The 24,795-nt window shown below is 33.8% G+C and overlaps 4 protein-coding genes across 4 annotated transcripts; all 4 read right to left on the bottom strand.

Moving 5' to 3' along the window:
• Positions 1–802: 802 nt before the first annotated feature.
• Positions 803–2,059, bottom strand: LOC145755272 (uncharacterized). The gene has a single exon (XM_082571496.1). It carries the CDS (start codon positions 1,979–1,981, stop codon positions 1,412–1,414), a length of 570 nt encoding a protein of 189 aa, XP_082427622.1. The 5' UTR covers positions 1,982–2,059; the 3' UTR covers positions 803–1,411.
• Positions 2,060–2,486: 427 nt separating this feature from the next.
• Positions 2,487–12,077, bottom strand: LOC145755185 (cap-specific mRNA (nucleoside-2'-O-)-methyltransferase 1-like). Its single transcript, XM_082571413.1, has 18 exons — positions 11,910–12,077; positions 11,247–11,329; positions 10,572–10,718; positions 9,921–10,058; positions 9,501–9,572; positions 9,272–9,427; positions 8,252–8,438; positions 7,750–7,868; positions 7,216–7,445; positions 6,488–6,673; positions 6,282–6,338; positions 5,926–6,187; positions 5,316–5,438; positions 4,464–4,555; positions 4,138–4,257; positions 3,373–3,488; positions 2,964–3,072; positions 2,487–2,804 (listed from the first exon to the last, which is right to left on the bottom strand). Exons 1-18 carry the CDS (start codon positions 12,028–12,030, stop codon positions 2,666–2,668), a joined length of 2,457 nt encoding a protein of 818 aa, XP_082427539.1. The 5' UTR covers positions 12,031–12,077; the 3' UTR covers positions 2,487–2,665.
• On the bottom strand, positions 12,075–16,546 carry LOC145755184 (serine/threonine-protein phosphatase 6 regulatory ankyrin repeat subunit A-like). The gene has a single exon (XM_082571412.1). It carries the CDS (start codon positions 16,525–16,527, stop codon positions 13,210–13,212), a length of 3,318 nt encoding a protein of 1,105 aa, XP_082427538.1. The 5' UTR covers positions 16,528–16,546; the 3' UTR covers positions 12,075–13,209.
• A 1,027-nt stretch (positions 16,547–17,573) lies between these two features.
• On the bottom strand, positions 17,574–24,493 carry LOC145754983 (uncharacterized). Its single transcript, XM_082571168.1, has 11 exons — positions 24,321–24,493; positions 23,360–23,492; positions 22,563–22,725; positions 21,813–21,994; positions 21,362–21,487; positions 20,914–20,997; positions 20,389–20,569; positions 19,982–20,245; positions 19,626–19,738; positions 18,948–19,106; positions 17,574–18,866 (listed from the first exon to the last, which is right to left on the bottom strand). Exons 1-11 carry the CDS (start codon positions 24,373–24,375, stop codon positions 18,131–18,133), a joined length of 2,196 nt encoding a protein of 731 aa, XP_082427294.1. The 5' UTR covers positions 24,376–24,493; the 3' UTR covers positions 17,574–18,130.
• Positions 24,494–24,795: the final 302 nt, after the last annotated feature.

Genomic DNA, 24,795 nt, shown 5'->3' with positions numbered 1-24,795 from the left:
TCGACCAAAAAAAATTTTTTGTCGCAAAACTTAAAATTTTATAGTTAATTAGAATTGTAATGACGTTACTAAGATTCAAGATAAAGAAAGTTTTTCAAAAAGTCAAAAGAACAAAAATTTGAGCACTTTTTTCTTTGCATATTCATAACATAAATTTTTTTTATATTACAGGTTGTGACTATAGCTATGCGTGAAAAAAAAAATTTTTTTCCAATGGGGAAGCTGGGTTTCGAACCTAAGAATTTGCTACTTACAACGTATGTCATTACGCGTTGAGCTACCGGACTCGATATATAAGCGTTACTTATTTATATACATATGTTTGCAAGAGACTTTCGATAATAAAAAAAATATTATGATCAATTTTATTAAACAAAAATGATTTTAGAAAGTTGAACAACCGATGTTGTTATGTGTTGTAATGATCAATACTGCCTGTAAAACAAAAATATATTTAATAATATATTACATAACGTAATTTAAAAACTTAAATTACACGCGATATATGAATATAAACTGTATACGTAATATAAAAATGATGTAATTTTTGTTCTGTTCAATATTTTTTGAATTGTTTTTTATCTTAGGTGTTCTTTTGAGTGTTTTAACATAAATATAATCTTAAGTTAAAGTAACGACATCCAACTATTTTGAAGTACTTTAAAAATAAAATTTTACTATGATTGTTTAAGCCAAACACATTTTAAAAGTTAAAGCAAACAAACCTAAAACCTAAAAGTAATCAACAAATTAAATTTATTTAAACTTGATAAACGCAAAAATGAAATTTTGTGATCGTCAGTAGAGATATAACAATATTAGAGATATAACAAGACACTTTGGCACGAAGAAATACTTTTGTAAACAGTTAATATTAATAACATTTTGTTGTTTATTATCAGATGATGTTTTTATTCTCCTATTTACAACATTTAATTATCATAAATTACTAATTAATAGGTGTTTGTTTATTAAAATTTAACGGTTGTTATTAACTTTTTAAATCTTGGTCAATTGTATATCGTGATATTAGTAACTCAAAAACGAATTAAAATTTTAATTTTTATCACTAATTACTAATTATTAGGTGTTTGTTTATTAAAATTTAAAGGTTGTTATTAACTATTTAAATCTTGGTCAATTGTATATTATAATATTAGTAACTCAAAAACGAATTAAAATTTTAATTTTTATCACTAATTATTAATTAATAAAGTATGCAGAAATAAATGAAAAATAAAGTTATATAAGAAAATGAGTTGACAGTAAACACATGCAACAGATGTGCATATGGTTAATTTTTAATGCAAGCATAATTATCTCTTGTCTAATTTAGTTAAGTATAAAAAATTGATTACAGTTTTTGTAGCAATATTGCATTTTCTGACAGTTTAATTCAATGTAAAACACACTAATACTTTTCACAATCACTACTGGTGTACTCAGTACAAATGGAGTTATTTGTTACTTCTGTAAACCCCCTTATTTTGTCTAAATTTGCACCTGTAAGTAAATTATGTAGATTGCAATAATTTGTGCCAAAATCCAAAATTGCATACCATAGAGAAGACTTGGAAAATCCATTTACTGTACAACCAACACCACTGCTGGTTTGCTTTTCAAACCTAATAGCCTTTTTGTTGCCTTGTCCATGCGGTTCAAGATCTATAGTGTTTGATACTTGCAATGTTTTAAAATCCATAACCAAAGTATCAATGTAATGCTTCTTAGGCGTAATGTGGTTTGCCTTAATTTCTGAGGGAGTAGTGCTTGTCAGCTGATAAAGACACTTCTCACCGCCATTCTTACAGTTCTCAGCCCCGTTCCATTTTTGTATTTGATCGATAATGGCGGTGTGTATTTCTTCACACGAAGTCGTTGGAAAATTCCATTGTAATTTGCAAGAAGCGTGGTACGGGTAAGACTTTACTTGATAACAAAAACATAATATAAACAAGACCGAAAATAATTTATACAACATGACGTTTTCTTAGGTACTGGTATCAATCTACAGACGAAGCTGTTTTGTTAAATTACGGACGACTTGATAAATTATCTTATTATATAACTTAAAAACATTAATCAGCTGATCAATTAAGTCTACTGACCTCCTGTGGATTTTTAACATAACAACATAGACACTCAATAAATTTAAAACACAATTTTTTTTAATTTATCTAGGCAGGAAATAGATTCAAATTTCCTTTTAGATTTCTGTATTACAACTTCCTTTAAAATAGCCAAAAATTATTTTATTTTACCAAAAATTATTTTATTACACCAAAAATTATTTTATTTTACCTAAATTATTCTATTTTAACAAAAAACTATTTTTATTTTACCTAAACTAAAATTATTTAAGAACTTACAAGGCAAAATAACTACCTAGAAATCTAAAACACATACAATCATCCCACATCTACCTAAAAACACATCGCCACTATTTCTACATTTTAATTGAGAAAACTAATTTATAAAATGTTTGCACTTTTGCCAAGTTTAAACTATCCAGAATTCTAAAAAGGGGAAATTAAGAGCATTAGAATATTGTATTTCATACAAAATTGCGTAGAACAACAATAAAAAGTTGAAGCCAAAAAGGATGTAGCTCAATTACGCAAGGAACAAAAATATAGGAAGAAAAAAACTAAAACACAAACATTCCTCAATGTGGACAGCGTTTGCTTACAAAATCTATGATTTGGTCCCTTGAAACAAAACTGGGGCGATGTGATACCATCTGGTCATTATGAACCCTAACATATTCGTTCCAAAACCAATTGACTCTTGTACTTTTGCACAATCTGTTAAAAAAAGCAAGTTTAATCAAATGTCAGTCTTATATTATAAATTCATGACCCCTTTTAAAAAATAGGCTCTTTTAACCCTGAAAACACATCATTTACTTACTAAGTTACACAGAAATACCCTCAAAAAATGTTTAAATATTTTATTATACTTACTCGTAAGGTGCATTAAAATCTGGGGGGCATTCGAAGCTTGACTTTTGAGTGTGCTGGTTGTAAAAGTAATTCTTGCGTTGCGATTTGCTAAACTCCATAGACCAGGGCTCTAACAAAATCAATTCAAAAAAGGTAAAATATTGAACTCCCCACTAACAGTTAGCACCAGCAACGTGGTGGAGTCGTCTGAATACATGGCTTTACTACATGATGTCCTGGGTTCGATTCCTACTGCTCTCATGCTGTAGTGCCCTTAAGTAAGGCACTATAAAAAGTATAAACTTCTGCCAAGCCAACACTTAATCAGCAGCATAATTACCTGATGTTACTCTATGGAGTAACTGATGTTACTCTATGTTGAGGTCGACCTTCTCACGCGAGGATAAATAAATATAAAAGTAGAACTTACCTTTTGCAAAGTTAACAAACGTTATTCCAGTTGGAACAAAGCACGATTCTGTGTCGGAAATATTGCTGCAAACTACAGGGTTACCACCATGTCCCTTTACACGTTTCATGACAAGACTGGGTAAAATAAAAATCAAAGAATATTTATAAAAATTACTATCCCATTTGGCAGTAGAATAAAATTTTCACCATTTGAAAAGCATTAAGAATTTGAATTTGTAAGTGCACAATGTATAATAGTCTTGGCAGCAGACTACGAAATGAAAGGTTTTTGGTTAGAGTCCCACCAAAGCCACACTATTCGCCTTTTGAGCCTGGCATTAATGGAAGCTCAAAAACACATCCGAACAGCACAACCTTTTTATTAAGTTTTATATATACATTTAAATAGGCATAATTTGAACTCAATAAAAAAATGAACGTTTAGTCTTACCTTAATACAAATAACACATTCTTTAAGTAAAGACAATGTCAATAAGTAATATAACTTGAACCGGCAGCGTGGTATAGTGGTAAGAACACTTGCTACACCACCACAAGGTCGTGGGTTCAATCCCCACTGCTCTCATGCTCATGCCGCTATGAACTCCTGCTGATCCAGCACTTAATCAGCAGCATAATTACTGGGTAATTATAATCTATATAATATCCCAAACAGCTAAAGACAACTCGAAACTGAGTCGGAATAACTGATGTTACTCTATGTTTAGGTCACGCATTCGACCTTCCCACATCGAGGATAAAGATATATACAAAAAAAACTTACCCCGAGTTAAAAATATCTTTGATATTTTCCAGTCTGAAGATTCTTTTGGAGCGAACGACATTCAGATGAGGACAACTCGGCTTACTGATTGCCTTGACAAACATTGACAAACTTTGCATTCTGAAAATTAAATAAATTTAATTGGTAATTTTTATATATTATCAGGTTTTTCGTGCACTGTTGTAAACTAAAATATTTAAAATAAATACTACAAAAACGTCAATTTTATTATAAACAATAAGGTTTACATAATAGATAAGATAGTAATTATATGCAATAGTAATAGCAAAAGCTTATCCCAATTTTAAAAATGCAATTTATTTTACCTATCTGCATAGTTTAGTTTTCTGATATCGTCACCCGCTAAGACTAAGGCATCAACTGCATGTAGAGAGTACACTCTGTGCTGGCCTTTACCCTAAGATCAAATAAGGACTTGTAATAAAAAAATGCATATTAATTTTTTGTTTGTAGATATTAATTTATCCTTATTGTAAAGGTTAGCTTCATAACCTAAACAAGGAGTAACATCAGTTACCTACCCAATTCGAGTTGTTTTGGCAGTTTGGGATATTATAGATTATATTTGTCCAATTATTAAATTGCTGATTTGTTTTGGCTTATAAGGAGTTCATACAATATAAATTGCCTTACTATAGGGCACTACAGTATGATAGCAGTAGTAATCGAACCAAGGACCTCATGTAGTAAAGCCAAGATGTCTAACCACTACATCACACTGGACAATACTAAAGTACCGGATGCGGGATCGAGCGGGACCGTATGTAAACGTTAACGAAAATTCGCGGAATGCGGGACGGAACGAAATTCTTGTACTTTTCTGCGGGATGATTGCTGTTTTTATCTAAAGGGCTAAGGGGTGATGCGGGATTGACTTTAAAGGTTAAGAAATGATGCGAAATTGAATATAAAGCACAAGGGAAAATTAGGGGAGGGTATAAAAAGTCCGTCATTTTTCGCATTCAGCGTCTTTTTGTTAACGTTTACATACGGCCTCGGTATTTCCCGCACCCCGCAACTTCCCGCATCCCGTATTTTAGTACTACCCATCACACTGCTGGTTTTTAAATACCCCACATTTTATACACCTGTCTACAACAAAATCGTAAACCGAAAAATAATTATTGATAAAAATATATTTTAAAATTTTAATTAACCTCTCCTCTAAGCTCTTGAACAATTTCCGCCTCCAGAATTGTATTTCTGGGAATTTTGCAGTTGACCTGGGTTAGGTTTGACCATCTTTTATTTCTTTCATTCCAAAGTGAAGTAAAGTTACCCTGAATTAAAATTCAATAAAAAATGAGAAAATAATAAAAAAATAAAAGAATTCTCCTCTACCACACACCCAAATCTTACTAAATAGAACTCGATACGTAATAATATAAACTCGTAAACAATTAAGTTAATTTATCAATAAATTTAGGATCACATATGTTGTGCGGTTCTAGACAAAATATAATTACACTACGGCTCTCCTAAATTCTCTCGTCTGGATTACAGTGCGAGAGAATTATCAATTACAGATTACAGATTCTCTTCTATGGTAAGCAGCATGTTGTTTTGTCTAGAGCCGGACAACATACATGACTCTAAATTTATATATAATGGGGCTAAGTGAATCATATCTGTATGTCAAATTTATAGGCCTATAAAATAAACTTAAGTGCCAGCTAAGAGTTGCGACCATATTACAGCAATTAAAAAGTCACCATATAACAGACTAACAGCTAGTTTACTATGAAGAGAGATATAAACACAACTTACCCCAAGGCCCACTATAATACTGCTACGCCCAGCGCTCAGGTAACATTTAAAGTTATGGAGTTTGCCCAGTTTCTGTTCCAAATTGTCCGATTTTAGTTCAACCGAGAGGCTCGACAGCTCCCCAGGATTATCGAGCCCGGTAAACTTATGGAAGACCGAGCCTGCATCCGTTCGAGGAGGAGCAGATCTTACCTCGTTAGGGATTCCCCATTTTTGGAGACACTTTAAGCGAATGTCGTGCTGTTTTAACTCCATTAAAGTTCTAAAAAAAGATAATAAATTTAAACTCATTTACTTATCCTTATGTAAGGTAAGGTAGGATAGTTAGAAAGGTTTAAAACTTTAAAGTAAAATACCTGTCTTTTGAATAAGCGTGGATTTTTGCCAAGGCTTTGCACTGTTCTTCTGCTATCCTAAATAAAATTTGTCATCTTAAAAAAAATTTAATATGGTTATCATTGTCTTATAGTGTTCTTATAATCCAGAACTAATAGGGTATATAAAGAAACTGATTAATTTAGAAAAAAATTAAACTTGAAATTAAAAAAAAAACTGCAAATACTTTTCGTTTGACAGTTTCACGTAGTTCACAAACTCTTCATCCCCGAGCAGGATCTCCATAGGAACAACCTCCAGGATATCTTCGTCAGAAGATTTTGCCTTGAACTGATTCAGCATGTCGTTAATAGACATCATATAATCACACACTTGACGATCGCCATCGCGATAACCTTCGCAGACTACATACCTAGAATTAATAGGTTTTATGTAAGATAGATTTGATGATAGAATAATTTAGCTCAAAGACAACTCAACTTTATATAACTTAACCGGAAGAGTACTTTTGCCAAAGACAACTCAACTCTAGATAACTCAACCCAAAAACAACTAAACTTGGACAACTCAAATCAAAGAAAGCATAACTTTGAACAAGTCAACCTAAACCTAACTTAAGATAACTCAAACTAAGGAGAACTTAACTTAAAGTTTTTGGGTTGAGTTGTGTAGGAATAATTTTTTGGAGGTTAAGTTGTCAAGGAATAAGTTTTTTTTTGTTTAATTTTTTTGGTTGATTTGTCCAGGAAAAAAATTTTTTGGAGGTAAGTTGTTTAGAGTTAAGTAGTCTTTAAGTTAATTTGTCCAGGATTACATTTTTTTGTTCAGTTGTCTATGAATTAAGTTGCTAACGGTTTAGTTGTCTAGAGCTCAGTTGTCTTTGATTTATACTGTTACAGAATCTATTTTTTTAAATTAGATTTAAACAATAATTGTTTTGCAAAAATTCCAAACCTTTCAGAGTTAGCAGGTCTACTCGTGACCGGTTTAAAAATACAAATTCTCTCAAAAGCAATTCTGAGCAGATAACAAAGACCGACAGAGAATGGGGTAAAAAGGTCAAATGTTTTACACACGAAATTCCCTCCTTGTCTTAGAATCGAAAGTGCACAAGCGAATTGACATAAGAGCAGTTGTTTTGTCAGAATTTCTTGGATATTTTCTTGACCTTCGACAGAGAATCCCTTAGAAATAAAAAACAAAAATTAACAAAAAAATATCTTTGGACAATTTTTAAAAGACCGGCAGCATGTTGTAGTGCTTAAAACACCTGACTTTACTACATAAAGTCCTGGGTTTGATCCCAACTGCTCTTATGCGGAAGCAACCTTAAGTAAGGCGCTAAAAACGATATAAACTCCTGTTGAGCCAACACTTAATCAGTAGCTTAATTATTGCAAAATTACAATCAATTATATCTTAAACTATACAAAAAACAGCTACATTGACAATATTTATATTTAAAAACCAAATTTCTGAAACAATCACCCCATCTGCCATAACAAAGTGCACACCTTCCCCATCTGTGTTGTTAAGCACAAAGTTTTGAAACTCATCCAAGTTGTCTGATTTCATTATGTCTCCGTCTCCGTTTATACCTTTAACACCTAAAAATTATTGATTCTCTTTCACATCTTTCTTGCTTATTTTCTCTTGTAATTTGCAGGCTTTCCTTAATCACCCTTGTACCTTACAAACCAAGTGTCCTGGTTTTTAACAAGGACACACTTGCTACACCACATAAGGTCATGGGTTTAATCCCCACTGCTCTTATGCTGTTCCGCAATTGAGTAAGGCGCTATAAACAGTATAACATCCTGCTGTACTTAATCAGCAAATTTATTATCGTGCAATTATAATCTATAACATCCCAAACTGCCACGCAAGACCGGGACAGGTAACAGTTGTGAGTCTATGTTTAGGTCGCACATTCGACTTTCCCACATCGAGGATGAAGATATATACAAAAAAACGCTTTGACATTACTTACCATAAACTGGCTCAAAAAATTCAGAATTTGCTGCGTAAAACTGTCCAAGCTTAAAGTCATTATTTCCTTTTAGAGTAAAGCCAAAACCTTTCGATTTCCACTTTTTCCTCCATAAAACATATTCAGAGAAACCTCCAGGACCAGCGCACACATCAGCAAAATACAGCATATCATTGCTTTGTAAATTCTATATAAAAGAGTTTAATAATATTAGTCTATTCAGGGCAAAGCATACTTACTTGCAGGGTGGTGTAATGGTAAGAACACTTGCTACACCACCATGAGGTCGTGGGTTCAATCCCCACTGCTCTCATGCTGAAGCACCCTTGAGCAAGGCACTATAAACGGTATGAACTCCTGTGAAGCCAGCACTTAATCAGCAGCATAAATACCGGGCAATTATAGACTATATAATATTCCAAACTGCCACGGGTAACTCGAGACTGGGTTGGAGTTACTGATGTTACTCTATGTTTAGGTCGCGCATTCGAGGATAAAGATATATACAAAAAAAGGATAAAAAGTATAGCAAAGTTTAAAATCTTAACGGCTATATTCTAACTATTTGAAAATGAACCTGAATTTATTTTTTAGTTACAATAACCTTAAGTATCAGGGCCCTACTCTGTAATTTAGTTTAGGTGAAGTTAAATTTATAGATCTAAACCAAAAAAGGCAAACAGTGTTATACATATATGGGGCAACACCAACAGTAGCCTAGACAGACTTGGCTTTAAAACAGGAGGTCACTGGTTTGATTCCCACTGCATACATGTCGTAGCATACTTGAGTAGGGCATTATAAATAGTATAAATTTTTTCTTATAATTTTTTTCTCACAACTAATTGGCAGTTTAATTATCTGACAATATTATCCTCAACTGCCTAAATTCATTTAACACTTTGTTGACAGAAAATTGGATGTTACTCTATTTTTAGGCTGCAAAGCCGAGCATCCCACATTAAGAACAAAATATACAAAAAAATCGAGGTTAAAAAAAATTGAATAACAACCACCTACTTTCGGTGACGTAAACATGTAATCTAAGCACTGGTCCATGTTTGCCATTTTCATTGCAGCACGGTTGAGAAAAATCACTCCTTTTATTGTCTCGAAAGGATTTGATCGCATTCTGGCATTTCTCATTTCAGGCCCCTCTAAGTCGTCGAATATCGACTAATTATAAATATATATTTTTTTACATTTATTTGAAAATAATTTTTACGAGCCTTATTAAATAACGCATTACCTTGCACTGTAGAACTGTAAGAAGAAGCTCTTTTTTGCAGAATAAAGTCTCGTCTTCAATTATTAATTTTTTCTAAAAAATTATTTTGGATATTTAAATTTATATAACTTTATGCTCAATGTGGGAGGGTCAACTTCACGACCTCAACATAAAGTTACATCTGTAACCCCGATCCAGTCTCAGGTTGCCTTTGGCAGTTTGAAATATTACAGATTATATTTATCTAATATTTAAGCTGCTGATTAGGTGTTAGATTAGGAAAAATTTATACCATTTATAAAGTTTTACTTAAGGGCGCTACAGAACGTGAGCAGTGGGGATGGAACCGAAGACCTTATGTAGTTAAGCCAAGTGTGCCAACCACTACACCACGCTGCCTGTTATAAAAGTTATAAATGATGCACCAACATTTTTTTTTACCTTTCCAGGAGTAAACCAGTCTCTCATCTCCTCCTCTTCCGGAATCTCATCCAGATAAGGTGGCATCCACACCACTTCCTCATCAGTACTCGGCTCCTTTCCATCATCCCAATGCACAACTATCTCTTTGTCGAGAGCCTGTGTAATAAAAAATCATTAAAAAAAATTCGAAGTTAAAAATTAATTCAGATAAGTCAAGTTATATATTTAACGGCCTATTGTTCTTTTTAGATGTGTAGTAGCTATGGACTACTTTTGAGTCAATAAAAATAACATTAAAAACTATATATACTTATAAATCTGCATATGGTTTACACACAAATAGCAGATTCGCTTATAATTGTTTAAATTAGTTTTAATAATCTAAGTATAAATCTCTTCTTCACATAAATATACATATAATCCATATAATGGAGCGTAGAGGACAATTTATGTCCAATTCATATGCCTGCACAATATATAAAACTGCCGTTAGTAATGCGCAGATAAATTATCGCAGGCAAATATCAGTTGGGATCATATTACGACAATTTAAATTCTGACTGTACAGCAGGCTATAGACTAGTATGATGATGTTTACTGCTAGATATAACACCCAAACCTTAAGAATTTACGACACAATCACCAATATACAATTATACCAGAACCCACCTTTACTTTTAGACCAAGACCTCTTCTTCCACGTTGCTGTGAAGCGGGGACTATATCAACCCTTCCCTGCCCCTCCTTTCCCAGCCCCCCTCCTGCTTTGTAACCCATCTTCGACATCATTTTACTGGCTACCGAGCTGTAGTTGCCCTGTTATGAAAAATTCTTATTAAAAATATATATAAATTAAAAGTCTTGAAAAAGGAATTATTTTTATAATAGCTTCAAGGTTCAAAGCTTTACAAGTATTGCGTTTTTCGTTTTAAAAACAATTTTATACAGAAGTGCAAGTTTTCTAGCCTAATTTATTTTAAATATATTTATCCTCAATGTAAAAAAGTCGACTCCACGACCTAAACATAGAACTACATCAGTTATCCTGACCCAGTCTCAAGTTTCCTATAGCAGTTTTGGATGCTATAAATCATAATTGCCAGATAATTGAGCTTTTTAATAAGTAATGGCTTAGTATGAGTTTAGACCATTTATAGCGCCTTACTCAATGGCGCTACAGCATGAGAGCAGTAGGGACCGAACCCAAGAACTTGTGTAAAGAACCCAAATGTTCTAACCACTACACCATGGTGCACATTTTATAGTTTATTGATATTTTTATTTTTTTTTGCAATTGATGAACATAATTAACATCCAAAACACACAAAAAATTATTGTCCTTACCAGCGCTTGCATTTCATTCATTTCTTTGTTGTGATTGCTATCTTCTGAACTCTGTGATGAGTCTGTGCCACTCTTATCATAATCTGATAAAAATTAGCAACACAGTTAAAAACAAAAATACCTTAAGCATTTTAATGCAAAAATTCAAGCTTAACCAAAAATTATTCAAAATATATACACAATGAATCTTATTGGACAATTTTACTATATATGTATGTCCAATTTATAGATCCACAAAATAAACAAAACTGCCATTTGTGCACAGCTAAATTATTATGGGCAAATATCGATTACAATTCCGGCAGTAGGACAGGCTATTACCTAGTATACCCTAATAAATAAATATTTTTTTGTATATATTTTTATCCTCGATGTAGGAAGGTCGAATGTGCGACCTAAACATAGAGTTATATCAGTTACTCCAACCCAGTCTCGAGTTGCCTTTAGCAGTTTAGTTATTATAGAGATTATAATTGCCCGGTAATTATGCTGCCGATTAAGTGCTGGCTCAGCAGGAGTTCATACCGTTTATAGCCCTTTACTCAAGAGCGCTACAGCATAAGAGCAGTGGAGATTGAACCCACGACCTCATAGTAGTGTAGTAAGTGTTCGTACCACTACACCACGCTGTAAGGTAATATAAAGCAAAACATAATATTATACTTGTTTTTCTTTTTTTGGTATGTTTAAAATTTTCCAAATCTTTAGCATTTTTTCTTTTGAAATTATTCGAATATTCATCACTTTCCGAATCAGAACTTGAATCCGAGCTTTTGGAAGCCATTTTTATTATTTCAACTATAACCTAATGCCCCGAAACAACTATAAGCAAAACAACAATTAGTTTGGTATATATTAATTTTAAACCATAATAAAAAATCAACAAAAGTTACTGGTATTTTAAATTTATGTAAAATTACCCAGAGTGTATTTTACTTTAATTGTTTTAAACAGGTTTTAAGGTAACAAAACAGTACATGCAGATACTAAAGTTTTTTATCTGACAACATTTTTTTAGTATTAGATTATGCTTATATTTAAGATTTAAATTGAAATTAATAAACATGGAAAATACATCCAAGTTTTTTATAGGAAATACATAAAGCCACAGGCATACTCAGTTTTATGGGTGTTTAGTTACAGAACAGAACACAAAAAGCTATAAATAAATCAGTTACTGTATGCTTACAACTAAGTTAATAAAAAACATTGATTTGCAATTTTAAATATCCTAAATTAGCAATTTCTTAGTTGTAATATACAGTGGTATTTTGGTTAAAAAAATTAAATTCGATAAGCTAGGTTTATAAATATTACGAATGCAAGTACCAAAACAAAATAATAAAATGTGTACTGTTCGAATAAAGGTCGTTTTGTACATATACCTTTACAAAAGTTTTAATATTTAGTTATTTTATAAGAAAAAAAAATGGTAATTTAAATTTGAACTTTAACATGAATACATTCTTTTAAAATTTTTATGAACTTAAACATAATATAATTTCAAAGTTTTTTAAAAAAAAAATTAACAGTAACGTTTTAGCTATTTCTTCTTAAACACATATTTTTTAAGGAACAATAATTTTAAACAACCATAGAGCTTAATAATACAGAGTAATAAAATAAATTTCAATGACAATGAACTGCACAGCACAGTGAAAGTTAAAATTATGATTGATCAAAATAATTTTACTTAATACTAAATAAATTTGAATATTAAATTGGCAAGGGCATCTTGCTTATAAATAAATTATTAACGTGAATATTAGGAAATAAACAATGCTGACATTGCTGACCCTGAAACTGTGCTGTCAGTATTTTTGATTTTTTTTTAGCCAAATAGAATTCCTATGTTTAAAAAAAATAACAAAACTAAAACAATCATCACAATAAACTAAAGCAAACCACGCGTACATTTTTTTTAAATTTTTTTTTTGTATTTACAAAAAAGTCTGTTTATAAATTAATACGTCTCCGAATCACTATCATCATCTGTAACAACAGATTTTTCGGCTATTGGTACTGGGTACGCATCACTCATCAATGAAAAGCGCTTCTTTTTTTCCAAGCCACCGTCTTTTTGTTCTCCAAGGCTCTTTCGAACAGACTGAAAATTAAAGGCCTCTGAGCGACAAGCCGGCGTGTCCGATGTACTCTTAAGCATGAGGGTAATAATCAAATCCAAGCAATCCACAACATTGTTGTTCGGTGCACAGGCCAGAGCTGGAGTCAATGCCTCGTTATCCATGATAGTTAAGCTGCAATTATTCTCTAACAGTGCCATCACAGCAACTGTCAAGCCTTTTCTTGCTGCAATATGAAGGGGTGTCTGTCCGTTATTATTCTGAGCGTTGATAACTGCCGGCTCATCGATTACCTTGAGTAGAATTTCTGCTGTGAATTCGTTGTCGTGAATACAGCACAAGTGAAGGGCATTATTGTTGTCGGTATCCACGAGAGCATAGTCAGCTTTTACTTTTAACAGAACTTCAAGAGAGTTGTCATGGCCGAGTTGGGCAGCCAACATCAACGGAGACTGTCCTTGATTGTCGGTGGTATCCACATCTGCGCCATGCGACAGCAAAAAATGGACGCAATCGGTGTGATTGTTTTGGACAGCAGCGTGCAGTGGCGACTTGCCCAGCTTATCCTTTAAAATGACTATTTCGTCACCCAGGGTTTCCAACAGTCTATCAGCACATGCCTCATTATCATTAAACACAGCACAGTGTAATGGACTGAACAAAGATCCTTCAAACTTCGAAAAGGAGCTGTGCAAAAGCAAAGCATCGGCACATGGCTCGTGCCCGTAAAAGCAAGTATAATGAAGAGGTGTATACCCAAACCTGTCGATCACATTAACTTCGGTTGCCACCTGTAGCAAGTTTTCCAGCATGCTTGCGTTGCCCTGAATCGATGCAAAATGAAGGGCAGTTCGACCAGAATGACTTCTGCTTAAAACTGGTGACATCTGGCTGGAGACCGATTGAATAACAGTACCAGAAGCAACAGTGTTTTCACTGTCATTTGTGAATCGAGCACGAATCGGCCGACTCTGCTGCTGCGAATGGCCAAGAAGATTCCGTACAATATCCTCATGACCTATAACAGCTCCTCGATGAATAGCTGTGCAACCGAATTTATCCACTGGCCACACGAGTGCATTTTTAGCTAGAAGATAATCAACTGCTGTCAGGTGCCCATTTGTGACACAATGCATCAGCGGTGTGCATTTATCAATATCCCTTGAATTAATATATCTAGCAATTCCATTGCCTTCCATGTTAGCTTGATCTAAAGAAGCTCCATCAACAAGTAACTGCATGCATCTTGCATGCCCGTTGCAAGCTGCCATATGCAAAGCTGTCTGCTTGTTTTTCGGATTTTTCTGTGTCATCGAAGCCCCTTGCATTTGAAGTGCTCGAATACATTCTGAGTTGCCCTGAAAAGCTGCAAGCTCCAAAGGCGACCTACCTTCGTTATCAGGAATATCAAGATAAAGCAAAAATTCTGACAAGTACATAACAACATTGACATGGCCATAGTAGGAGGCCAGATGCAGTGGAGAAGGCACTGCTGCTTCACTGACATGTGTAGCTTTAAGGATATTATTATTTGCTTCTGTGAGTTGTTTAACAACAGTATCATGACCGCATGCAGCAGCATAGTGAAGTGCAGAATTGCCGTTAACATCCTTTTTGAGAACATCCACATCGCGCTCTAATAAAAGCTCAACGCATCCACCGTTAACATCTGCATAAGAGGCATGATGAAGCAAGGTCCTCCCATCATTGTCAGGCTCATTTAGATCTTTGGAAAAATTCTCCTGCTTCATTGCACTGATTAGTCGCAGAGAGCATTCTCTGCGAGCCGAACCGAGTGCGTAATGCAGTGGCGTGCGACCTTTGTTGTCCTTTTGTGACAGAATATTAATTGTGTCAACAAATGCAAGAAACACTTCAAGACACTCAATCGAACCACCACATGCAGCATGATGAAGGCAAGATCTTCCATCTTCATCGGTTTTTCCAATAATCTCAACCGCAGACAAGCCCGATTCCTGGTAAATACAAGAATGTAGTAGTTTCCTGCAACAGTTGACATGTCCATTCAGGGCAGCAAGATGAATAGGAAGTCTTCCTCGAGATCCATGCATGTTGGGATTTACTCCAGATTCAAGAAGAGTAGAAACTAATAGCTCATGCCCATACCTGGCTGCTACATGCAAAACGCTGTTACCTTGGTTATCAACAGCTTCGGCATTAGCTCCAATCTGCAACAAGGTTTGCGATCTTGTAAAACGACCGTGTACTGCAGTCATGTGCAATGGTGTCTTTCCTTCCTTGTTACACACGTTGACATTAGCTCCATTGTTGACCAATAATTCTAAACAAAGGGCTCCCTGGGTGGATGCAGCAGCATGGTGCAAGGCAGTGCAGCCAGCATCGTTAACAATATTCGGATCAGCATTGGCTTGCAACAGCTCGTGCACAACAACATCTTGTCCGTTAATGCAAGCTATGTGAAGAGGCGTCGATCCTAGTGAATTCTGATTGTTGATATCAAATCCAAGATCAAGAAGGATTTTAACAGCGGAGATTTGGCCGGCAGCTGCGGCAGCGTGCATAGGAGTGTCTCCATTTCTCTTATCCTTGCAGTTCAACTCCGCCCCATGAGCAACTAGAGTCTTAATAATCTCTGTGTGCCCTTTGACAGCAGCCCAATGCAGTGTACGGCGTTCTTGCCTGTCATAGGCATGTATGTTTGCACCATGTTTAAGGAGTAAATTAACAACATCCAAATGGCCGTTAAAGGCAGCATAATGCAAAGGTTGACGACCTGCCCTATCCGAAAAGTTCAAATTACTTAAATGGGGAATCAGAAGCTCGACGCACGACACTGCATCATTTGCAGCTGCAACATGCAACGGAGACTGCCACAACTTATCTCTAGCATTTACGTCGGCCTGATGCTTCAGCAGTGCACATACCGCTTCTTCAGATCTGGAGGCACATGCACGATGCAGAGGAGTAAGCCACCTGGAGTCCTTGGCATTGATTCTAGCTCCACTCAAAATTAAAGTATTGATAATTTCAGGATCACCCAGATAAGCAGCTCCATGCAATGGTGAGCGCCTTTCCACATCCAGAGCATTAACATCTTCCTTGCTGTTAATCAGCAACCTTACTTCATCCGCATCACCTTGAAAGATGGCCTGAACCAAAGGGTTTTCATCGCTTAGACTGGATATAATAGACTGAGATGCCAAAAATGATTGCATTTTTATCACAATAACTTAAACAAACTACTTCTTGAAAAAGAAATATTTATGTATATATATATTAATATTTTATTTAATTTGACAGATTTGATGACAATTATTGACACTAGATAAATTAGAAAATAACCTTCTAAAAATGTGATTCACCTCACAAAGTAACACCTGACTAACTAAATATGTAAATAAATCAGTATGTGCATTTTTTAAAAAGAGCGGACAAAAATCTTATATAACAAAAATTAAGATTAAATACAACTTTTTTAAGGCTGCCTTTTTTTTGTATATATCTTTTCCCTTAATGTGAAAGGTCGAAAGCACGACCTAAACATAAAGTAACATCAGCTACTTTAACTCAGTTCAATTTGCCTTTAGCAGTTTGGGATCCGATATTATGTAAATTATAATTGCCAAATAACTATGCTGCTGATGAGGTGCTGGCTGAGCTGGAGTTCATAGTGTTTACATCGCCTTACTTAATGGCGGTACAGCATGAGAGCAGTGGGAATTAAACCCACGACTTCATGTGGTGTAGCAAGTGTTCTTACTGTCTTACCTCGCCACAACACCAACATCAATCACGCTGTCTGGCTGCTTATAAACAATTTATAAACAAATAAACTTGAATAAATTCTTAAGCAATAAACGTTAAAGACTTATCGCAAATGTTAGATATTACAAAATTAACCGGTTAAGGGTTAGGTTGTGGGCAGTAGGCTTTCAGTTTCTATTAAAAAGATGGCAAAAAGTTAATCCAAGTCTCCATATTCAGATATTGTGTTAAGAATACGGAACCAAATACAATAGGGGTCGTAACAAATTAAATCCGGATGAGGACCAATAGTCATGACATCGAACTATTTTTTCTGACATTATAAATAATAATTTTATCCTCTAAATTGTATTTATAAAATTGTTTTTTTAATATTTTAAAACGAAAGGTTTTCAAATATTTCAGCTTCGGACAATTCTTAGTTTACATAAAAATAAAGTTAATTAACAGTAGGCTATGCTATAACTTTTACAATTAAACAAAGTATAACTTAATATCTGGATAAATCCCCTTTATTTTAAAGTAAAGAAAAAATAAATTGGTATTAAAGTGCGATAAGCTACTCCATTTACATGTAAATAACTTCTAAAAATAGCCGTCCACAAAAAATTCACACAATCACAAAAAAAAATCCCATTATTGTAAAAAAACACTTTAGAACAAACAGGAAGTAGCCTATATTTAAAAAAAGGCAAGAAGATTGGCAAAAAATAAAAAATAAAGACTAAATCTGCAAACATTATACTAAGTAAAAACCCTTTTTATAGCCCTTGTTGCACAAGTTTATTTATAATAGTTTTTATATAGACTATTCTAACGCGGTTATAATTAGCTATATACAAAAAAATGTTTTCACTTAAAATGCGTAAATTTTTTTTGTCATTTTTCGGACAGTTAAAACTGTTTTTATACACGCCAATTTTTTTATATAACTCTAAGGCCTAAATTATTTGTCTTTTTTCTCTACAAATGGCACTTCTAGTTTTTGATTTTGTTTTCTTCAAGTAATTGTTGGTGTCTAAAAGAGCTTGAAATTAGATCTTTAAATCATCTTCAAATTTCTGATTGTGGTGTCGGGGTCTGGTCTTGATAGTTGACATCTAAATCTTCTTTGGTAATCTGACTTTGGTTTGAGACGTCGATTCTTAGGTTTTCTTGTGAGGATTGAATTGAACTGTGGACCAGAACGTTGACCATTAAGACATTTTTAGAGGCTGGGTTTAAATCTTGAGAAATGATCTTTGAGTCATCTTTCGAGTTCTGGTTCAAATCTAGAGAATTGATCTTTAGGTCATCTTTGGAGTCCTGGTTAAGATCTTGAGAATTGATCTTTAGGTCATCTTTGGAGTCCTGGTTAAGATCTTGAGAATTGATCTTTAGGTCATCTTTGGAGTCCTGGTTAAGATCTTGAGAATTAATCTTTAAGTCATCCTTAGAGTCTTGGTTAAGATCTTGAAAATTGATCTTTAGGTCATCTTTAGAGTTTTGGTTTGGATCTTGGACTTTATTATTTAGGTCTGTTTCGTTATTACGGATAATTGGAAACAAGTCAATGGTTTCGTAGTCATCTTTGTTGTCGATTACTAATGCTAAAATTGGTTTCCGGGCTTTTGCCTTTAGTTTATTGCCTTTTACAGATGTTGACCTTGATTTGTTAGCTTTAAACAGTGAGTTATACTTGGAATTCGGCAGATTTTGTTCTTGTTGTTGGTTTAGATCCTTAGGAGAGCTACAAAGATCTTCAGACACTTGGCCATTTGTTCTAGCGAACTCCTTTGATTTATTGGTTCTAGTTAAAACCAGGATTTAAAAACGCACTAGTAATGTAATTGGGCTATTTACAACGTAAACTCTAATTATACAAACTTACTTGGGAGACTTTGTCGAAAGTGTAACCACCGAAGTACTGTTTGTGTTGCTATCTTTTCTGGTACCTGATCTAGTGTACCTTGTTGAACCCAAGCCCCTGCTGGTAGTGGTAACGCTCAAAGTTAATCTGATTGAGTTGGAAGCTTTAAATAGGGCCAGCCTTTAAAAATAATATATAAATTATATATTTTAAGGGAAACTATGCATCATTATACATCACTACCATAGTTAAGGCAAAGTTTAAGCCTAATTTGGCGTTGAGTCCAAACAAAAAGCGGAAGAGTTATTTGATTGAACTATTGACAAACAATGACATTTAAAAAAGAAAATCAATAAAGCCAAAATAAAAGTTATTGAAAAAAAACTCAAGCCATTCATAAAATTTCGCAAGATCCTATTAACTAATTTGGGTTTCTTTAAAGGCTTTGAAAGACGTGAATACGTTTATTGTTAGGAATACAAACAGCTTCCGTGTTTTTCAAAATGTGTTTTAAAAATATTAAAAACAAAACTATATTGACCAATAATGAATAGGTTATATTGGAATTGTGTATTTTGTCAAGGTTGTTGTACTAAACATTTTAACGAACATAAAATTATATCCAAAACCAAGAAAAACAAAGTGGAAATACTCTTGTGTTGTATTTGTATGTATAACAACCAAATCTAGTTTAATCACCTTAATCTTCGTAGGAATTGATTTCCTTTAACGCTGTAAAGAAACGGGTTGACAGCCGAGTTCAAAAAAGCTAATAATGTCGCAATATTAGGCAACAATTCACAGAGATCGTCCTGTAAAAAAAGTGTGTACTTATCTTTGAAATCATTTTTTTTTCTTCATAGCATCATATGGTACACTGTAGCTAAGCCTATATAGCATAGTACGGCGTTAGGGCAAATCAAACTTCGGACCCTTTAATCAGCACTAATCAGTATGTCAAAATATTTGAAGCTTACACAATAACACCTATTTAAATTTTATAAAATAAGTCGTTAATAAGATAATGCGTTTCATATAGGTAACACATGTTAAACCTCTTCTTTGACGAGTGGTATTCCTACAATTTTGGCGAGATGATTAACGTGAAAAGGAAGCCAGAAGAGTCCAAATGATGCCACCAACATCACGCACATTATCGTGACTCTTTGTCGATCCGCGGATGATCCAGTAGACATTTTTCTTTTTCTTCGTGTAGTTAATAAGTTGTTCGCCCGTCGTGAAGCAATTTCTGATCTTTTCAGCCTAACACTCGAATCATGCAAACGAATAACTATGCAACTATAGCATATGCTCATAATCTGCAAAAAGATACAAAATTTGCAAAAAAAATTATATATAATCACTAAAAAACTTCACGGTATTGCCTGTTTGTCTTGTCAAAATACTGTTCTAAGGTATACATACCATTACCAAGCAAGCCTTTAATATGATACCAACTTACGATTAAAGGCAAGATGAACATCCCGACAAAAATAAAAACCAGAAAGGCAATGTAGCTGTTTGGTGCGTTCCAATAGTTGCACATATCTGAGTAAGTTAGTTCGGACTTTTGGGATTCAACATTATAGGTGTTATATGCCATAGACTCTTGGGATAAAGTTTCAACACTAGAATTGTCATCACTAAAAAAATGTCTTTATTTATAACATATCCTTTTCTTTTTTGTATATATCTTAATCCTCGACCTAAAAAGGTTGAATGCGCGCACTATACATAGATTAACAACAGTTACCCTGAACCAGTCTCAGTTTGCGTTTAAAACGCCTTACTCCAGGGCGCTACAACATGAAATAACTAAGGATCAGAAGAAAAAAATAAAGAAACGGGAAAAACAGTTTAAAGTGATCCGAAAGATTTGTTAGTGTGACAAACCGGGCTTAATTTCAATATGTACCAAAGCTATGTTATCTGTATTTATTTCGTGCACTAACAAGTATTATATAAAAAAATAAACTTTAATTCTTGCCTATAAGTTTCGTACTCCATATTGTCCGGCGGTGATGTCGTTTCAACTGACAAATGACTTTCCGATGACTGGGGGTTCGAGTCTCTTAATAAAGTAGGTAGTACATAACGTTTTATTTTTTAATTTTTTTTATATATTCATCCTTGATGTGGTAAGTTTGACTTCACAACCAAAATTTAAAGTAACGTATGTCACCCCGCCCAGACTTGAGTTGCCTTAGGAAGTTTGGGTATTATTGATTATAATTGACCAATACTAAGCCGTTGATTAAGTGCTGACTCAGCAGAAGTCATGCCGTATTGAAGGTCGCTACAGCATGAGAGCAGTGGGGACCATACTCACGAGCTGCTCATGTAGTGTAGCAAGTTTTTTGACTAAACTACATCATGCTGTCGGTTACTATATTTTAGAATAAAAAAAATTTACAATATGATTCCTAGTTTCTTACTTGCAAAGTGGCTCGTTGTTATTTGCGTGCTCCTTACTTGTCTTTATGCACTCTGTAATATTTTCAAGGGAAAAACCCTCGCGTTTACAAAACCGAAGATGCTCATCTGGATCGGGAAACTTGTACCTGTGTTGAAAAAATGTGTTGAAAAAATGTGATGAAGTCTTAAACAGCAATTTAACTATAGCAACTTATGGACGATTTTTTATTAACACAATAATATTTAAAGGTCGAGGAGTAGACAACTATTGAAATGAAAACAGCTGATTTAAGATCTTTGGCCCAATGCTTTTATTTTCAAGCATTTTTTGCCGAGCTAAACAGTAACTGACCAGAAAGATGCAACTATGTTAGGAAATATCTAAAGATTGGTGATTAAACAATGCTAAGGGCAATTGTACATAAAATTCAAATTGTTTTCCCAAAATGGCATCAAATCAAGCCGATTTACCCGCATTTACACTTCGGTTGTGCTCCCATCTTATGGCTGTACATCATAATCGGAATGCACATAAGCAAGGCAAGCGACCAAGTGACGACTGTTATAATTCGGGCAGATTGTTTCGTACGAAGTTTTCGCAGAATTTTGTGCAGTCGTTGACACACGGCAATGTATCTGTCGACACTCATTACCTGAAAAAATAGTGAAATGCTGTTGTGGCATTCTAGATACAACCAATTAGTATGTTTTTTTTTTTGATCGGCAACGTGGTGTAGTGGTCGGAACACTCCCTACACTACATGAGGTCCTGGGATCGATCCCCAGAATCTTACGCTGTAGCGCCCTCAAGTAAGCGCTTTATTTAAACAGTATGAACTCCTGCTAAGTAAATTCTTAATCGTCAATTATCTGTCAATTTTAATCCATAATATTTCAAATTGCCATAGGCAACTCAAGACTGAGTCGGGGTAATTGTTGTTAATCAATGTTTAGGTCGCACATTCGACCTTCCCAAATCGGGGGTAAAAATATATACAAAAAACCTTGGAACTTGCCGTCCGGTAACAACTTTTATACACGACAGACTCGAAAAAAATATTTCGACTTTACAGAGACTGAAAAAAATTGTTAACATGTATTTATTATTGAAATTGAAGAGTCGACTTTATGGCCTCAACACAACATCAGCACAGTCAAAAATCGCCTTCAGCATGAATAAAATAAAATTTCATTATCTGATAAGTAGAACATTGAACTTACCACCAAAAATAAGCAAGAAGCAAAGTAGTTCAGGAACAGAATCGTTTCTTTTGTTTTGCATAACGCCTCCGAAAAGTCCCATCTATTATTAAGGTCCTCTGTTGCGTTAAAGAGAATGGTTACAAGAAATAAAAAGTCGGCAATAGCAAGCTGCAAAACATACCTAAAAATATATTTTTTAACCAAGAAATTAAATTTGCACTTAACTTGTGCGTTATAAACATAAAATATACTTATTTCATTACTATTTAGGTTTTAGTAAATTGAAAATCGCCTTAAAAAGTTAGTATCAGTACTTTAACCGCTTGAACATCAACTAAAACTCTAGTAAGGGAGAAGGGAAGGAAAAAGGTAAAGGGGGATATAGAAAAGGGGTGAAAAAAAAGGAAAAGTGGGAAAGGGGAGGGGGAAAGGGAAAAAGGAAAAAGAAAAAAGAGAAAGGTGGATGGATAGAGGAAAAGTGAAAAGAAAAAGGAAAAAGAGGAGAGGAAAAAGGGAGAAAGAGAAAAGGAAAATAAGAGGAAAGGGAAAAGAGGAAAAGAAACATAAAGAAAAAAAAAGTGATTTTAATTTACTTTTTTAGCTTAAAACTATTTACAAATGCTCAGCTCACGTTAGGTAAAAATCAAATATTTTTAACCTAATAAAATTTTTGTTGTTTGGGCTAATTTCAATAGCAAAAATCATATAACACGTCGGTTATATATCATATCAACATATCCAGTAAAGCAAAACAAGCCACAAACATATGGTAGATGTACACAGGCTTACAATTTATTATCCAGTTTTTAACTTACCAGTTGGTGATCGATTTTTTGTATTCTTTTAACATCAAAATAACGAAAATAACCAAGGCATTTCCGAAGAGGCCGACAAAGCAAATCAGCAGACTGATTACGATTTTGGGCAATGGTACCATATAATCATCACCTTTATAATAAAAGATTTATATTAAACTAAAAGAATGGTTTGATTTTTAGCTACAACGTTTGTTTTTTTGTTTTTTTTTTACAAAAACATGTAAATGTCATATATTAGCGAGATTTTTATACTTAGAAATTAATAAAGTTGGGGTCACTGAACACAAAAATAATTTTAACTTTAAAAAATTTCACTTATTTTTTAAGTTATACAACTTTTTTTTTAAAATTTAAAATTAATTAAAAAAAAGAAAAGGGAAGCCCTGTTTGTGATGACGTAGAAAGACAGTTCTGGCGTGAATACATTTACTACGCTAACTGGTACTTTCTACGAATCGCAATTAATCTACCTGACGAAAATATATATTTGACGGATCAACGGATCGCACGGATTAATGTATCGAGTTTTATTAACTGAATAGAATAAATATAAAATAGATATGACATAATTCGAATGCAAATCTACGGATATTTATTTAAACAAAAAGTTTGCATGAATTAAACCCTAACCCTCACCTATTCAGATTACCCATTAACACAACCGACCCATTCGATTCTTCTATCCATCGTATAGTCAGTCAATCCATACGATCCGAAAATATATTCTCGTCAGGTGGATTAAGTGGTAATCACTTTCTACGTCACACAAAAAATATGGTGACCTGGTTTTTTATGTTAATCATTTTCAAGTATTTTTGAAAATTAAATTGTGAATATCACAGACATTTTTAAAGGTTGTAAACCCATTTTATGATTTAGTGTCAACCATACTAACATGCTGTATACATCACTTACAAAATTGCAAAACTCTGTAATATAACACTTTAATGTTGCTTACCGTTGCTGTCGTCAGTCTCTTCTTCAAGGTAACTCTCGCTCAAATTTCCGGACATTTTGTGTAACTCAAAAAAAATCTTTTTAATATAACACACTTTTATAAGCTAGTTTTAAAGAAATGCACACTGTTCGAAGTAACCGCTAACCGGATTTATTAATACTAGCTACCATAAGTATAGCAATATAATCAGAAATGCGGAAGAAAGATGAAACGGTTTTGCTTACCAAATTTGAGAATGAAAACACTTCCGCATTCGCAATTGTTTGACATCTACTTTATTGTGAATGGCATAATGGATTTGCCCACAATGAGTTATATATATCTAAAGAAAAATTAAAATCAATAAAGATTGTTCCATATGAATATGCATGCGTCAAAGAATTTAGGGTCTTAGTTGCCTAAATTTTAAACAATTTCCTATTATGTATTAAGTTGTTGTTTTAGCAAATTACCCATTTAAGGCTATCCGTGGACG

Source organism: Corella eumyota, chromosome 6, assembly GCF_963082875.1.
Source record: "Corella eumyota chromosome 6, kaCorEumy4.1, whole genome shotgun sequence".
Lineage (NCBI taxonomy): Eukaryota > Metazoa > Chordata > Ascidiacea > Phlebobranchia > Corellidae > Corella > Corella eumyota.
The sequence above is the reverse complement of the archived record's forward strand: the minus strand, read 5'-3'. Positions and strand labels throughout refer to the sequence as shown.

Bases quoted from the DNA above. Each gene is read 5' to 3' on its own strand.
- LOC145755272 (XM_082571496.1), bottom strand. From the start codon at position 1,981: ATGTTGTATAAATTATTTTCGGTCTTGTTTATATTATGTTTTTGTTAT.
- LOC145755185 (XM_082571413.1), bottom strand. From the start codon at position 12,030: ATGGCTTCCAAAAGCTCGGATTCAAGTTCTGATTCGGAAAGTGATGAA. The intron at 4,258-4,463 runs GTAAAATAAATT...TTTAATTTTCAG, and splicing joins AAACTAAACTATGCAGATAG to AATGCAAAGTTTGTCAATGT. The intron at 3,073-3,372 runs GTAAGTTCTACT...TGATTTTGTTAG, and splicing joins GTTTGTTAACTTTGCAAAAG to AGCCCTGGTCTATGGAGTTT.
- LOC145755184 (XM_082571412.1), bottom strand. From the start codon at position 16,527: ATGCAATCATTTTTGGCATCTCAGTCTATTATATCCAGTCTAAGCGAT.
- LOC145754983 (XM_082571168.1), bottom strand. From the start codon at position 24,375: ATGTCCGGAAATTTGAGCGAGAGTTACCTTGAAGAAGAGACTGACGAC. The intron at 22,726-23,359 runs GTAAGTTAAAAA...ATATATTTTTAG, and splicing joins AAAAAATCGATCACCAACTG to GTATGTTTTGCAGCTTGCTA. The intron at 20,570-20,913 runs GCAAGAATTAAA...ACATTTTTTTAG, and splicing joins ATGGAGTACGAAACTTATAG to TGATGACAATTCTAGTGTTG.